This window comes from Tachysurus vachellii, chromosome 2, assembly GCF_030014155.1.
Source record: "Tachysurus vachellii isolate PV-2020 chromosome 2, HZAU_Pvac_v1, whole genome shotgun sequence".
Taxonomy (NCBI): domain Eukaryota; kingdom Metazoa; phylum Chordata; class Actinopteri; order Siluriformes; family Bagridae; genus Tachysurus; species Tachysurus vachellii.
The window spans coordinates 3,708,757-3,725,570 of NC_083461.1; the positions used below are offsets into that span (position 1 = coordinate 3,708,757).

The following is a 16,814-nucleotide window of genomic DNA, read 5'->3' on the forward strand; positions in this document are numbered from 1 at the left end:
AATCGTATACAGAGGCGATTCCTCGAGTGCATTATATAACACACTGCACTAACACTGGTGTGATCTTTACTACAGTTTCTGTCCTGACATGAAACTCACATGAATCATTTTTAAGAAATAGATATTTATTGAGCTGGGATCAATTTTACTGTTCCACAGGTTTCGTATCTGTCTTAATATTGCATTTGAAATGTATTTGGCGATAAATGTTCACATAATTAATTTACTTATCCAAAATGTTTGTAAATCCTGTATTGTAAAAAAATAATAATAATTCCACTTAGAAATCATGTGCAATGTGGAAAAGATTCAGTTTTAATTTTTTGTCTTGTCTTTAGTTGTGTAGTGGTGTTGTGTAGTGTAGTGGTGTTGTGTGTTGTGTAGTGGTGTGTTGTGTAGTGGTGTTGTGTTGTGTAGTGGTGTTGTGTAGTGGTGTGTTGTGTTGTGTAGTGGTGTTGTGTAGTGGAGTTGTGTAGTGGTGTGTTGTGTTGTGTAGTGGTGTTGTGTAGTGGAGTTGTGTGTTGTGCTGTGTTGTGTAGTGGAGTTGTGTAGTGGTGTAGTGTGTTGTGTAGTGGAGTTGTGTAGTGGAGTTGTGTGTTGTGCTGTGTTGTGTAGTGGAGTTGTGTAGTGGTGTAGTGTGTTGTGTAGTGGAGTTGTGTAGTGGAGTTGTGTGTTGTGCTGTGTTGTGTAGTGGAGTTGTGTAGTGGTGTAGTGTGTTGTGTAGTGGAGTTGTGTGTTGTGCTGTGTTGTGTAGTGGAGTTGGAGTTGTGTGTTGTGTAGTGTGTTGTGTTGTGTAGTGGTGTTGTGTGTTGTGTAGTGGTGTTGTGTAGTAGAGTTGTGTAGTGGTGTTGTGTAGTGGAGTTGTGTGTTGTGCTGTGTTGTGTAGTGGAGTTGTGTAGTGTGTTGTGTAGTGGAGTTGTGTAGTGGAGTTGTGTGTTGTGTAGTGTGTTGTGTAGTGGTGTTATGTGTTGTATATGGTGTTGTGTAGTGGTGTTGGTTGTTGTGTAGTGTGTTGTGTAGTGGAGTTGTGTTGTGTATGGTGTTGTGTAGTGGAGTTGTGAAGTGGTGTTGTGTAGTAGAGTTGTGTAGTGTGTTGTGTAGTGGAGTTGTGTTGTGGAGTTGTGTAGTGGAGTTGTGTTGTGGAGTTGTGTAGTGTATTGTGTAGTGGAGTTGTGTTGTGGAGTTGTGTAGTGTGTTGTGTAGTGTATTGTGTAGTGGTGTTGTGTAGTGGTGTTGGTTGTTGTGTAGTGTGTTGTGTAGTGGAGTTGTGTTGTGTATGGTGTTGTGTAGTGGAGTTGTGAAGTGGTGTTGTGTAGTAGAGTTGTGTAGTGTGTTGTGTAGTGGAGTTGTGTGTTGTGCTGTGTTGTGTAGTGGAGTTGGAGTTGTGTGTTGTGTAGTGTGTTGTGTTGTGTAGTGGTGTTGTGTGTTGTGTAGTGGTGTTGTGTAGTAGAGTTGTGTAGTGGTGTTGTGTAGTGGAGTTGTGTGTTGTGCTGTGTTGTGTAGTGGAGTTGTGTAGTGTGTTGTGTAGTGGAGTTGTGTAGTGGAGTTGTGTGTTGTGTAGTGTGTTGTGTAGTGGTGTTATGTGTTGTATATGGTGTTGTGTAGTGGTGTTGGTTGTTGTGTAGTGTGTTGTGTAGTGGAGTTGTGTTGTGTATGGTGTTGTGTAGTGGAGTTGTGAAGTGGTGTTGTGTAGTAGAGTTGTGTAGTGTGTTGTGTAGTGGAGTTGTGTTGTGGAGTTGTGTAGTGGAGTTGTGTTGTGGAGTTGTGTAGTGTATTGTGTAGTGGAGTTGTGTTGTGGAGTTGTGTAGTGTGTTGTGTAGTGTATTGTGTAGTGGAGTTGTGTTGTGGAGTTGTGTAGTGTGTTGTGTAGTGTATTGTGTAGTGGAGTTGTGTAGTGGAGTTGTGTAGTGTGTTGTGTAGTGTATTGTGTAGTGTGTTGTGTAGTGTGTTGTGTAGTGTGTTGTGTAGTGTATTGTGTAGTGTGTTGTGTAGTGTGTTGTGTAGTGTATTGTGTAGTGTGTTGTGTAGTGTATTGTGTAGTGTGTTGTGTAGTGTATTGTGTAGTGTGTTGTGTAGTGTATTGTGTAGTGTGTTGTGTAGTGTATTGTGTAGTGTGTTGTGTAGTGTATTGTGTAGTGGAGTTGTGTAGTGGAGTTGTGTAGTGTGTTGTGTAGTGTATTGTGTAGTGTGTTGTGTAGTGTATTGTGTAGTGTGTTGTGTAGTGTATTGTGTAGTGTGTTGTGTAGTGTATTGTGTAGTGTGTTGTGTAGTGTATTGTGTAGTGTATTGTGTAGTGTATTGTGTAGTGTGTTGTGTAGTGTATTGTGTAGTGTGTTGTGTAGTGTATTGTGTAGTGTGTTGTGTAGTGTATTGTGTAGTGTGTTGTGTAGTGTATTGTGTAGTGGAGTTGTGTAGTGGAGTTGTGTAGTGTGTTGTGTAGTGTATTGTGTAGTGTATTGTGTAGTGTATTGTGTAGTGTGTTGTGTAGTGTATTGTGTAGTGTGTTGTGTAGTGTATTGTGTAGTGTGTTGTGTAGTGTATTGTGTAGTGTGTTGTGTAGTGTATTGTGTAGTGTGTTGTGTAGTGTGTTGTGTAGTGTATTGTGTAGTGTGTTGTGTAGTGTATTGTGTAGTGTGTTGTGTAGTGTATTGTGTAGTGTGTTGTGTAGTGTGTTGTGTAGTGTATTGTGTAGTGTGTTGTGTAGTGTATTGTGTAGTGTGTTGTGTAGTGTATTGTGTAGTGGTAAATAGAAAGTAAAGGTACACGTCACACATTACGCGACTGAACCTGACCAAAATGAAGTTAAATATTTCAGGATTCTTCACTTTAGCCATAAATCATTTATTTACACACGAGGTTTATTTTAAAACACAATTAATTTCGAGTCATTTTATTTTAAATGAATCATTTATTTTCACACGAATTTTTTTCTCAATAAGATTCATTTTTATGATTTCTTTGTTTTTACACATTTATATTTTTTCATGATTTAAAAACCAATGATTAATGAATTCAGTCCTCATGCTGTGTTGATACTCGTCCAGTCCTTAACATATACGATATAAACCCAGATTTAACTCTGAACCTCCAGCGTTGTGATCAGCTTGTAATCTCATCATAAACGGTTTACATTTACATCATTTAGCAGACACCTTTATCCAGAGTGACTTACAACTGAGCAACTAAGGGTTAAGGGCCTTGCTCAGGGGCCCAGCAGTGGCAGCTTGGTGGACCTGGGGTTCGAACCCATGACCTTCCGATCAGTAGCCCCCCATTTTCAACATCCCCATTTTTACACCATTTACACCCAGATTTACACCACCGTCTGTTTTCTCTCCGTCCCTCAGCAACACTATCACGCACATATAACTGTTTACATAAACGTCTGATCGTCTTAAACTTTGACGCCTGGTTCGTAAGATTAGATTATCGTCCCGCAGCTCAGTATCACTCTGTATATAAATAACTAATCACAAAAACAATAATGACGACCAGAAGGTTTTGCTCCACTGTGACTTTTATTGCTTCGCTGCCAATTTAGCACAGTTTACAGATTATTAACAAACAAAACGTAAAAAAAAAAAAAAAAGCAGTCTATAATCTGTGTTAAACATCATCTTGGCCTGAACGCTGGTAAATAACACCGGTCTGATCACTGGCAGTTTGATTTGTTTATCAGTGAGTTTTTAAAAAATAAAAATCCAGTATTATAAATTTATTCATATAATATTCAAATGTAATAGAATAGAGAAATAGAGAGAGAGAGAGAGAGAGAGAGAGAGAGAGAGAGAGAGATTTCTACTAACTCTGTCTTTCTAACTCTGTGAGAATTAATTATTTAAGTAATAAAATACTGTTTTTGAGTCACTGTGACATTCTTTAATTATTTATTTTTCTTTTCAGTACCATCAGCTAAACCCAATCTTTCTGAACGCTTTAACTCCAGCTTTGAAAGAACTGCTTGAAGATGACGTTTTCTCGGCCCTGCGGTATGATCTCCACCTGTGGAAAATTAAAGGAACACAAAAGTCTGATTAGGTGTTTTGTTTCCCTTTAACAGCAGAACGTGGAGTGTTTTATTTCATCCGTATCTTCCACAGGGTTTGTACAGGAAGTATGAAGTGAAATTCAAGATGCAGTTTGTTCAGTTCATTATACTGAATCATGTTAAGCTTATTATACTGAATCATGTTAAGCTTATTATACTGAATCATGTTAAGCTCATTATACTGAATCATGTTAAGCTCATTATACTGAATCATGTTAAGCTCATTATACTGAATCATGTTAAGCTCATTATACTGAATCATTTTCAGTTCATTATACTGAATCATGTTAAGCTCATTATACTGAATCATGTTAAGCTCATTATACTGAATCATGTTTAGTTCATTATACTGAATCATGTTAAGCTCATTATACTGAATCATGTTAAGCTCATTATACTGATTCATTTTCAGTTCATTACACTGAATCATGTTCAGTTCATTACACTGAATCATGTTCAGTTCATTACACTGAATCATGTTCAGTTCATTATACTGAATCATGTTAAGCTCATTATACTGAATCATTTTCAGTTCATTATACTGAATCATTTTCAGTTCATTACACTGAATCATGTTGAGCTCATTATACTGAATCATGTTAAGCTCATTATACTGAATCATGTTAAGCTCATTATACTGAATCATGTTAAGCTCATTATACTGAATCATGTTAAGCTCATTATACTGAATCATGTTAAGCTCATTATACTGAATCATTTTCAGTTCATTATACTGAATCATGTTAAGCTCATTATACTGAATCATGTTAAGCTCATTATACTGAATCATGTTTAGTTCATTATACTGAATCATGTTAAGCTCATTATACTGAATCATGTTAAGCTCATTATACTGATTCATTTTCAGTTCATTACACTGAATCATGTTCAGTTCATTACACTGAATCATGTTCAGTTCATTATACTGAATCATGTTAAGCTCATTATACTGAATCATTTTCAGTTCATTATACTGAATCATTTTCAGTTCATTACACTGAATCATGTTGAGCTCATTATACTGAATCATGTTAAGCTCATTATACTGAATCATGTTAAGCTCATTATACTGAATCATGTTAAGCTCATTATACTGAATCATGTTAAGCTCATTATACTGAATCATGTTAAGCTCATTATACTGAATCATTTTCAGTTCATTATACTAAATCATTTTCAGTTCATTACACTGAATCATGTTGAGCTCATTATACTGATTCATTTTCAGTTCATTACACTGAATCATGTTCAGTTCATTATACTGAATCATGTTCAGTTCATTATACTGAATCATGTTCAGCTCATTATACTGAATCATGTTCAGCTCATTATACTGAATCATGTTCAGTTCATTATACCGAATCACGTTCAGTTCATTATACCGAATCACGTTCAGTTCATTGTACTGAATCATGTTCAGCTCATTATACTGAATCATGTTCAGTTCATTATACTGAATCATGTTCAGCTCATTATACCGAATCACGTTCAGTTCATTATACTGAATCATGTTCAGCTCATTATACTGAATCATGTTCAGTTCATTATACTGAATCATGTTCAGCTCATTATACTGAATCATGTTCAGTTCATTATACTGAATCATGTTCAGTTCATTATACTGAATCATGTTCAGCTCATTATACTGAATCGTGTTCAGTTTATTACACTGAATCATGTTCAGCTCATTACACTGAATCATGTTTAGTTCATTATACTGAATCATGTTTAGTTCATTGTACTGAATCATGTTCAGCTCATTACACTGAATCATGTTCAGTTCATTACACTGAATCATGTTTAGTTCATTATACTGAATCATGTTAAGCTCATTATACTGAATCATGTTAAGCTCATTATACTGAATCATTTTCAGTTCATTATACTGAATCATTTTCAGTTCATTACACTGAATCATGTTGAGCTCATTATACTGATTCATTTTCAGTTCATTACACTGAATCATGTTCAGTTCATTACACTGAATCATGTTTAGTTCATTATACTGAATCATGTTAAGCTCATTATACTGAATCATGTTAAGCTCATTATACTGAATCATTTTCAGTTCATTATACTGAATCATTTTCAGTTCATTACACTGAATCATGTTGAGCTCATTATACTGATTCATTTTCAGTTCATTACACTGAATCATGTTCAGTTCATTACACTGAATCATGTTCAGTTCATTATACTGAATCATGTTCAGCTCATTATACTGAATCATGTTCAGCTCATTATACTGAATCATGTTCAGTTCATTATACTGAATCATGTTCAGCTCATTACACTGAATCATGTTCAGTTCATTATACTGAATCACGAGAATCAGGAGTTTAGGATCTTGAAGCAGGTCTCAGACTGTCAGTGATTTCATCCACAGCCTGTTTTACTCATACGTTACACAAGAAGAGTTGAAGACAAACCTGCGTCTTCATCCTGGGGTAGTTCATCTTCTGTATGAAATCATCTGCGACCTTCAGCGCCGCTTTTTTCTCTTCAGCATTAGCACCACTGCCTGTGGAGAGGAAACATCAACATGAGCAATATTCTTAAACACTCATCATCATCATCATCATCATCATCATAATTTAGAAGGACACAAAACATTGTCTTGGGGAAAAAAAGTTGTGTTGATTTTATTGTGTAAATAAGATTAGAGGATAAGATGATAAATTTATATCAACTACAATTTATTAGATGATAGATAGATGAGTGTTGTGCTGATGGTGGTGTAGTGTGTTGTTTAGTTGTGTTGTGTAGTGGTGTAGTGTGTTGTGTAGTGGTGTGTGTTGTGTAGTGGTGTAGTGTGTTGTGTAGTGTGTTGTGTTTTGGTGTGTGTTGTGTAGTATGTTGTGTAGTGGTGTAGTGTGTTGTGTATTGGTGTGTGTTGTGTAGTGGTGTAGTGTGTTGTGTAGTGTGTTGTGTTTTGGTGTGTGTTGTGTAGTATGTTGTGTAGTGGTGTAGTGTGTCTTTTATGGACATTCCCCAATAGTAAATAGCATATAATAAAATAATAATATAATAATAATAACTATAACAAAAAAACTGTTAAAAATTAAAAAAATATATATACAATTAATTTAAATGATGTAAATCATGATGATGATGATTATTATTCTAGTATTCTGTACATAGATTTGTTTTTTTGTATACTACAAATTCTTCTTCTTATTATTATTATTATTGTTGTTATTATTTACAGTCTGTGTCAAAGTCACGTGGTATAAGAGGAATAAACCCCTTTGTGTCATACAGGTAAATAATCCAGTTTATGGTGATGGTGTTTCACTACACAACCCCACCTTTAATCGTGAGTCTTACACTCCACACCTTGTGTTTACTTTAAGATGTTGAGCTCTCTCACCTTTCCAAACAAAGATCTTGCCATTGGCTCCGTTATCCAAGATGAAGCAGTCGTCACGTACCAGCAGGTCTTTGGCAAATGGATTCTTCTCAGAGACTTTGGTCAGTTTCATCGACCCTGTGGCATCCGAAACCTGCAGAAGAAGAACAAACTGATGACTTCAGGACTACAGACAGCCAGAAAGTGAGACACACACACACATACACACACACACAAAGAGCATGAGGGACAGACAGAAAGTGAGACACACACACAAACACACACATAAAGAGCATGAGGGACAGACAGAAAGTGAGACACACACACACACACACACACACAAAGAGCATGAGGGACAGACAGAAAGTGAGACACACACACACACACACACACACACACAAAGAGCATGAGGGACAGACAGAAAGTGAGACACACACACACAAACACACACATAAAGAGCATGAGGGACAGACAGAAAGTGAGACACACACACACACACACACACACACATAAAGAGCATGAGGGACAGACAGAAAGTGAGACACACACACACAAACACACACATAAAGAGCATGAGAAACAGACAGAATGTGAGACACACACACACACACACAAAGAGCATGAGAGACAGCCAGAAAGTGAGACACACACACACACACACACACACAAAGAGCATGAGGGACAGACAGAAAGTGAGACACACACACACACAAACACACACACAAAGAGCATGAGGGACAGACAGAAAGTGAGACACACACACAAACACACACATAAAGAGCATGAGAAACAGACAGAATGTGAGACACACACACACACACACAAACACACACACACAAAGAACATGAGACAGACAAAAAGTGACACACACACAAACACACACACAAACACAAACACACACAAAGAGCATGAGAGACAGACAGAAAGTGAGACAGACACACACACAAACAAACACACACAAACACACAAACACACACACACACAAACACACACACACAAACACACACACACAAACACACACACACAAAGAGCATGAGAGACAGACAGAAAGTGAGACAGACATACACACACAAACAAACACACACACAAACACACACACACACACACAAACACACACACACAAACACACACACAAACACACACACACAAAGAGCATGAGGGACAGACAGAAAGTGAGACACACACACAAACACACACATAAAGAGCATGAGAAACAGACAGAATGTGAGACACACACACAAACACACACACACAAAGAACATGAGAGACAGACAGAAAGTGACACACACACAAACACACACAAACACAAACACACACAAAGAGCATGAGAGACAGACAGAAAGTGAGACAGACACACACACAAACAAACACACACACAAACACACACACAAACACACACAAACACACACACAAAGAGCATGAGAGACAGACAGAAAGTGAGACAGACACACACACAAACAAACACACACAAACACACAAACACACACACACACAAACACACACACACACACACACAAACACACACACACAAACACACACACACACACAAACACACACACAAACACACACACACAAAGAGCATGAGAGACAGACAGAAAGTGAGACACTTCTGTGAGACGTTGTGATTTCTGTTGATCTGTAAAGGTGCTGCTTTAACAATGACATGCTCTGGTACCTTGTAGAGAGAGGCTGTGTTTGACATGTCTGCTTGGCTGTCGTCTTCTGGACTGCTCTCTTTAAGCGCCGGCATCGGACCGAGAACCTGTTATGGGGAAATTTATAAGTTATAACACGAGCACTTCGGGTATATTTTTAACATTGTGCTTTTTTTATAATGTTTTCCAATTTGGGAATATTTGGAACATCACAGAGATCAGGAACATTTCTCCAGAGAAAACCAGCACTACGCTATCTTTAAAAAAAACAGCAATATGGACCACCAACATCCAACCAATCAGAAGAAAGAATGCCTACAGTCAAATCAAAGCTCCGCCTTTTTACCTTCCAGTCAGGTGTTATGCGATTAGCTTTAATACGACACTACCTTTGTTTTTGTGTTTCAAAACTTCATCTCAAAATCACTTACTGCCACTTTAACCTGTCACACAATTACAATTAAAATGACCCACAACATAAGAAGTAAATACTCTGAATTAATGCATAGTAGATATTTTTAATATTTTTTATTATATCTTCTGAATGAGCAGCTCTTTTGTTTACACATTAAGACAGAACAGAGATTACATGTTTGTTTTGTTTCGATCACAGAAAAGCTACGCTAGCTAAAGCACGATCAGCTACCAAATATGTCACAGAGTCCTGACGAGATGTTATTATGATGCTCGCTCTTTCTCACCTTCAGCATCTCAGGCGTCTCCTCTCCCTCCTGGATGCTAGAGATTTGAGCTTTGCCGTGTCTCTCTGTGTCTCTGATGAGAGCAGCAATCTCTCGCACCTTCTGCTTCTCAAACATGTTGGCCTGAGAGCCGACCCATGACACGATCGTCTGGAGACGGGGACACACAAGAACACACACACACATATATAAACACACACAAACACACACACAGAACACTTAATTGCTATGACACAGGATTTATGAATGTAAAAGATTCTGCCTATCCAATCTATCCAGACACACACACACACACACACACACACACACACACACACACACACACACACACACACACACACACACACACACACCTCTCCCAGGTCGAGGATGAAGCAGTCTCCTTTATTAAAGCTGGACCAATTCAGCTCCACCTCCTTTGCCCTGATGTTCTTCTTCCCCTTAATTTGATATAACCTCTGAACCGGACCAGAGCCAGATTGCTGTTTCCTAAAACCCGACTCTATTCCTCCTTCCTGATAGAGAGAGAGAGAGAGAGAGAGAGAGAGAGAGAGAGAGAGAGAGAGAGAGAGAGAGAGAGAGAGAGAGAGAGAGAGATCATAACAAAAACACAGATATAAATAAACAATCAGAAAGTGAGAAACATACACAGAGCATGACATACACACATACACACACACATACATACACACATACACACACATACACACACACACACATCCACACACATACACTTACAACTTTGTTGATCATGGAGGAAATTCAAGATAAATAAGATTTAGTCAATTGGAACTGTACTCTCGTGTCAATGGCATAAATATCGGCACCCTAATTTTACAAAAGCAAAATAAAAGCAACAAAATTACACACACAATATAAAGATTAAAATTAAAGCAACAAAAATAGACAATAAAATAGGCACTATGTAAAATTACAATTAGTCAAATTAAAAGCTACCCTAAAAAAATAAGTTTTAAGCAGAGATTTAAAAGCTTGCCTTCTCTCAGTTGGTAATGAATTCCACAGTTTTGGAGCTAGTGAAGACAAAGCCCTGATCTCCCGTCGATTTTAAACGAGTTAAAGGAACAGTTAAAAGACCAGTTTCCGAAGAACGAAGATCGCGAGATGGAATATAAGGAATTAAAAGATCAGCCAAATATTGAGGAGCTAACCCGTGTAAGGCCTTGTAGGTAAGCATCAAAATCTTAAAATCAACTCTAAACCTAACAGGGAGCCAGTGCAAGGACTCCAAAACGGGAGTAATGTGATCTTTTAACTTTGTTCTAGTAAGGTAAGCTTTAGACACCCCAGCCAACAAGGCATTACAGTATCAATACGGGAAAACACAAAAGTGTTGATCAGTCTCTCAGACTTTGGGGAAGTCGTGGCCTAATGGTTAGAGAGTTTGATTCCTAACCCTAATGTTGTGGGTTTGAGTCTCGGGCCGGCAATACCACGTCTGAGGTGCCCTTGAGCAAGGCACCGAACCCCCCCAACTGCTCCCCGAGTGCCGCAGCATAAATGGCTGCCCACTGCTCCGGGTGTGTGTTCACTGCTGTGTGTGTGTGTGTTCACTGCTGCGTGTATGTGTGCACTTTGGATGGGTTAAATGCAGAGAACAAATTCTGAGTATGGGTCACCGTACTTAGCCGTATGTCACGTCACAGCACATTTAAATAATTCTCTTTATTTATTTTAGCGCAAGTTTGAGTCACGTGTAGATCTCGGACGGACGCTTCTTTATTCAAAACATTTTACACAAGTGTAATGTTCCTATTTGAGCAATAACTCCAGCACATTGACATTCTCTGTGCTGCTTTTTCACCTAGTACAGTAAACCTGACACTTAGTTAAACATGTTAACTGACAGTTAACGGCAGATGACTCATCACTGAAAGTGCAGTTTCACTATCGCACACAAACACTTAACACAGAATCCAGCACTTAAGACACGTGTTCCTCGAAAGGCTGAAAATCTCACACTCAGGATCTACGATACTGAGAAATCATCACGAAAAACGTGTGTATGTTTCATTTTATGGATGATTTCCGTATCCTGATCCTGTGTTGATCTCGTACTCGTGTCACCACTAATGACACCTGCACATACACTAACTGTCCACTTTATTAGGAACACCACTACACTGTATAAAACCATGGAGACAGAGGTGAAGAGCTTCAGTTACGGTTTACATCAAACATGAACATCTCCCATTCTGTGTAAACTCTAAATCATGCTGCTATACTGCTGCCACCTGATTGGCTGATTCTATAACTCCATAAATAAGCAGCAATCATGACCCATGAATCCTTTTATTAAATCTTATAGTGCTTAATCATTTATAAAGCATCTTCTCATTGTTAGAAGAGAGATTGTTTATAATATTATATATTACCAGATATATATCAGATACTCACCTTATAGGTAATTCCCCTAGGAAAGAGGCTCATGAACTCGGGCGATTCGTAGCCCTGCACCTGTCTGTGCTGGACAGGATCTCCTCCCAGGAAGTTATCCAGCTGGGTGGCCAAGACGGCACAAGCCACCTGCTCATCACGAGTCGACTTCTCACCTGAGGGGGGCGTGAGAGAGAGGACAGGGGAGATGAGGGGGGAAGGAGGGAGAGCAAGAGTGAGAGAGAGACAGACAGAGAGAGAGAGAGAGATAAGGATAAATTAAAAGAGAGATGGGAGAGAAAGGGGAGAGAAAAGGGAGGCAGGGAGATATAAAGGGGGTGAGAGAGGGGGTTGAAGATGAGAGAATGAAAGATAGATGGGGAGAGAGCAAAAGATTGAGGGGAGAGAAAAAGGGGAGTCAAAGAGAGACAAAGAGACAAAGATGAGGAGAGAACGATAGAGAGAAAAGAGGGAGGCAAAAAAAAGGGAAACAGACAGATAAAAACAGAACAAAAAAGACATGGGAAGGGAGAGAGAGAGAGAGAGAGAGAGAGAGATTAAAAGAGAGATGGGGAGAGAAAGGGGGAGAAAGGGAGGCAGGGAGAAATAAAGGGGGGTGAGAGAGGGGGTTGAAGATGAGAGAACAAAAGATGGATGGGGAGAGAGCAAAATATTGAGGGGAGAGAAAAGGGGGAGTCAAAGAGAGAGAGAGAGAGAGAGAGAGAGAGAGAGAGAGAGAGAGAGAGAGAGAGAGATGAGGAGAGAAAAGAGTGAGGCAAAAAAAGGGAAACAGACAGATGAGAACATAACAAAAAAGACATGGGGATAGGGAGAGAGAGAGAGAGAGAGAGAGAGAGAGATAATGAGGGAGACAGACAGAAATAGATGGAGAGAGCGAGAGATAGTGGGGAGATAAAAAAAGATAAATGTTACCATAGTTACCACCATTTTAGTTAATGTTTCTACAAACTAACATAAACTAAAAATCGAAGAAGCAAACTGTGTGTGTGTGTGTGTGTGTGTGTGTGTGTGTGTGTGTGTGGGCGCGTGCGTGCATGTATGCTTGCGTGTGTGTAATTTCCTGTATGGTGAAAAACAGCCTGCCAACTGCAACAAGTTGCCATGAGAACCCTTGTGACAGATTTACATCAGGGAGTCGACGCATGTTCTATACTGTATGTACTGAGATCATCGTGACTTTAATCCTACATGTACACACACTGTACAGCTCTAAATCCTGTATATATTCATTCATTTAACATAGGGTGTACAAACTTTTGCACTTGAATGTATTTGCCTAGGATTCGAAGCAAATTACGATGTTTAAATATTTAAAATTGTAGGTTAATATTAAACATTTAACATCTGATAGAAAACGGTTTAAACACGTAATCAGCTAACATTTGTGTGTACTGTATTCAGAGCCGTGTACTACGATACGCTCCGCTGGCTCTGGGACGACGTTCAAAAGGCCGATGTCGGAGGGCAGGAACCGGGCACGGGGGCAGATCATGAATCTATGTGTTGACAAGCAGATTAGCAGCGTGACCTAAAGCAGCCCATACACAGCCAGCCGACAGGCCAAACACTGCTCTGTCACTGCTGAAACATTAATGACTCACACAAACCTCACACCCTTCCTGATTTCTCCTGGGTTTTCCCTTTATTTCTCCTTCAGCATGATCATAATCCATCTGAGCGGATTATATGATCTTGTAGATTACACTACATCCCTGTCAAATCCTGGCTTCTGATTGGTCAAATCAGCAGCCCTGACCGCAATGCACTCGCACACAACCTTCGTTTATCTTATAGAGATATGATATTGTTGCCATAGCAACAGTTTAACACGTATAGTCAAGAAAAAAAATAAAGTATATGTGATTATCGATACGGTGAAGTTTAAGGAGATAAGGAGATGTTTTAGTTCACGTTCTTGTTACGCACACGTTTGGTTCACACACGTATGAACGTTCACGAGGATTTTATGACGTGTTCACGAGGAAGGACGGTATAATAATATGACGCGTGCATTCTGAAGAAGCATGACTATGTTACTGAACTTTAAGACTAAGATGTAGGAAGTAGGAAGCGTGAGATGGAGACCTGAGGTAAACCACGTCACACGATCACACGTCGTGATGTTTTAACGTCTTTTTTGTAAAACAAATGCAACCTAAACCTTGAACGCAGGTGTTTCCTGTATTTTCGGGCGAGAGAGGATATTTGGAAGGGAAATTGTCTCATGCGATTTTGGTGTTTATTTGAGTAGGTGTGTTTGTTTGAGTTGCTTCAAATCCAGGTGCTATACCTAACTAACTTTACCTACAGAGATCAGGACCTCACAAATTCAGGGCTATCAAGTGTCACTCATTTGGGTCTATTGTCACGTTCTCTCGCCACACACATTTCGCCACACATCGTATATATATTCATTAGAGAGGGTATTTTCGATGGTCGGTTTGAACAAAACCTCAACACGAAACAGTTTGTCTCTGGACGAGACATTGTCCTCAATCATGACCCTAAAAATGTCTGGGCTTGAGCCGAACTGTTTTATATGGGAGCAACATTACACATGATAAAGGAGTCCAAAAAGGCAACAAACACTTACAATAAACACCACCAGTCATAATCTCTCTCTCACACACACACACACACACACACACTCACACAGACACTCACACTGACACCCACCCACACCCTCACACTCAAATTAATAAATACAAATACTTTGTATCTGGTTAAAAAAAAAAGGGGGGGGGGGGTTGTATGGCAGTTGGGGGGGGGTGGAATTGTCACTCTTGACTGTCTTCAAAACTTGACAGCGCTGCAAATTAGTGTCAAACTCCACAACACGATAAATAAACGAATAAATGAAAACCCTGACTCACCTGACTGTAACAAAACAAGTACATTTAACAAATCTGAAGCATTTTTTATGAACAGATATTAGCTAATAAAACAAAGATACAACATTTATAACTCTACAGAGCTACACAATATAACTCTATATGAGCGTCAAAGACGTGGTGCATTATGGGTGTTCTGTACACCTGAGGCTAAACTACCGCAAGGCATTGTGGGATATCAGTCAGAAGTATACTGAATTTTCTCCTCTGTGCTTTCAGACATGTTTATAAAATAGGAAACATGTTTTTTCTACACAATTCCTGTTCTCCAGTATAATGAATAACGGAGTCAAACCTAAGAACGAACACGAGTCGCCTACGACGAGTTGTGACGTAAGAAAGAAACTGCGGTTGTATTTTTTCCTTTCATCTAATGCTTTATACATTTACTACATTTATTACATTTCAAAAGAAAAACCTCCACTTTCTACTCCATACACCACTATATTTCTCCATCATCAGATATCTGTTAAGTCACACAGTAAAAGTGACAGAAATCTATCAACATTCCCAGTAAACATTGCTAGCATGAGACTAACTAGCTGTGACACAAACTGCCTAGAATGACACTAACTAGCTGTAGCGTCTGGTACAGGTCATTTAGATTTACAGTTTACAATTTATTGAGGGTCTGCATTCCAGTGTCACACACACACAACTGGCTCCAGATTGGCTGGATCCTACACAAAGACCAGATAACCCCATGCCGCTTCTCTGATTGAACTCATAGGGGCTCTCAACCAGAACACACACACACACACGCACACACTCACACACACACACACACGCGCACACGCGCACACGCGCACACACTCACACACTCACACACTCACACACTCACACACTCACACACTCACACACTCACACACACTCACACACTCACACACTCACACACACACACACTCACACACTCACACACACACACACACACACACTGGGACATTCCTTTTACTAATAAAACGAGAACACAACACTGTATTAACATCAGTTATACTTAAATTACCGACCCTGGCAGGTTGATTTATACCTGTTCTAAGGCTGTATGTCCTTTTAAGGTCTGATGTCAGAAGGTATACAAAATTATCTGTTTTTCACTTCCCTAATGAAAATGCATTTTATTTTGTGTTTCATTTTTGTTTCTTTGCCTTTATCAGAACACAATATCGTAGTAACATCAGTTACACTTTGATTACTGATCTGTGTATGTAATGTACCACTGCCTTTATACCATCATTCCCCTTCATGTTTAGTATCCAAATGACCACAAAATTATCGGTTACTCATTTTTCAAACAATGGTGTATTTTATTTGAGCACGAAAGGCGCCATACCGTCTTAATACACCTTGGATAAAACTTTAAAGTCATCTAAAAGTTTTAAAAGTTTTAAGAGTCTTTCCCTCCGAAATCCGGGCCGTAATATTGGCCATCTCCCCAAAGATGGGTGGAGTTCGGGACCTTTAAATTGTCACAAACACCACCAATCCATGGTCAGACTTTTGGAACAGCTTGGAGACGACTCCATCTTCCTTCAAGGAACTTCCAGCAAGCTTCACTTTCAATAACAACAACTGCTCTGATCTTCAGGAGAACTTGGAAGAACATCTGACCCCACCCTAACTGACTCTTCATAGATTTATCTGTTGCATCCGGACTCTTGTGCAACAAGCCAATGCAAGTAACCGTTTCCTTTACCAACCAATTAGATGCGTATTTTAAGTATGAACCTTGTATTTGAGTCTTAAGGTGAATTT

General features: G+C 39.1%; 1 protein-coding gene across 3 annotated transcripts in view; it reads right to left on the reverse strand.

The window, feature by feature from the left end:
• Nucleotides 1-3,499: 3,499 nt before the first annotated feature.
• Nucleotides 3,500-16,814, reverse strand: part of capgb (capping protein (actin filament), gelsolin-like b) — a 19,342-nt gene continuing 6,027 nt past the window's right edge. For all 3 annotated transcript variants that reach the window (XM_060894042.1, XM_060894025.1, XM_060894033.1), the window contains exons 3-9: nt 12,172-12,326; nt 10,107-10,268; nt 9,754-9,903; nt 9,073-9,159; nt 7,419-7,551; nt 6,478-6,569; nt 3,500-4,002 (exon numbers count right to left, since the gene is read on the reverse strand). In XM_060894042.1, the coding sequence (XP_060750025.1) occupies nt 3,937-4,002; nt 6,478-6,569; nt 7,419-7,551; nt 9,073-9,159; nt 9,754-9,903; nt 10,107-10,268; nt 12,172-12,326 (845 nt within the window). In that variant the 3' untranslated portion in view covers nt 3,500-3,936. The remainder of the gene's footprint in view (nt 4,003-6,477; nt 6,570-7,418; nt 7,552-9,072; nt 9,160-9,753; nt 9,904-10,106; nt 10,269-12,171; nt 12,327-16,814) is intronic.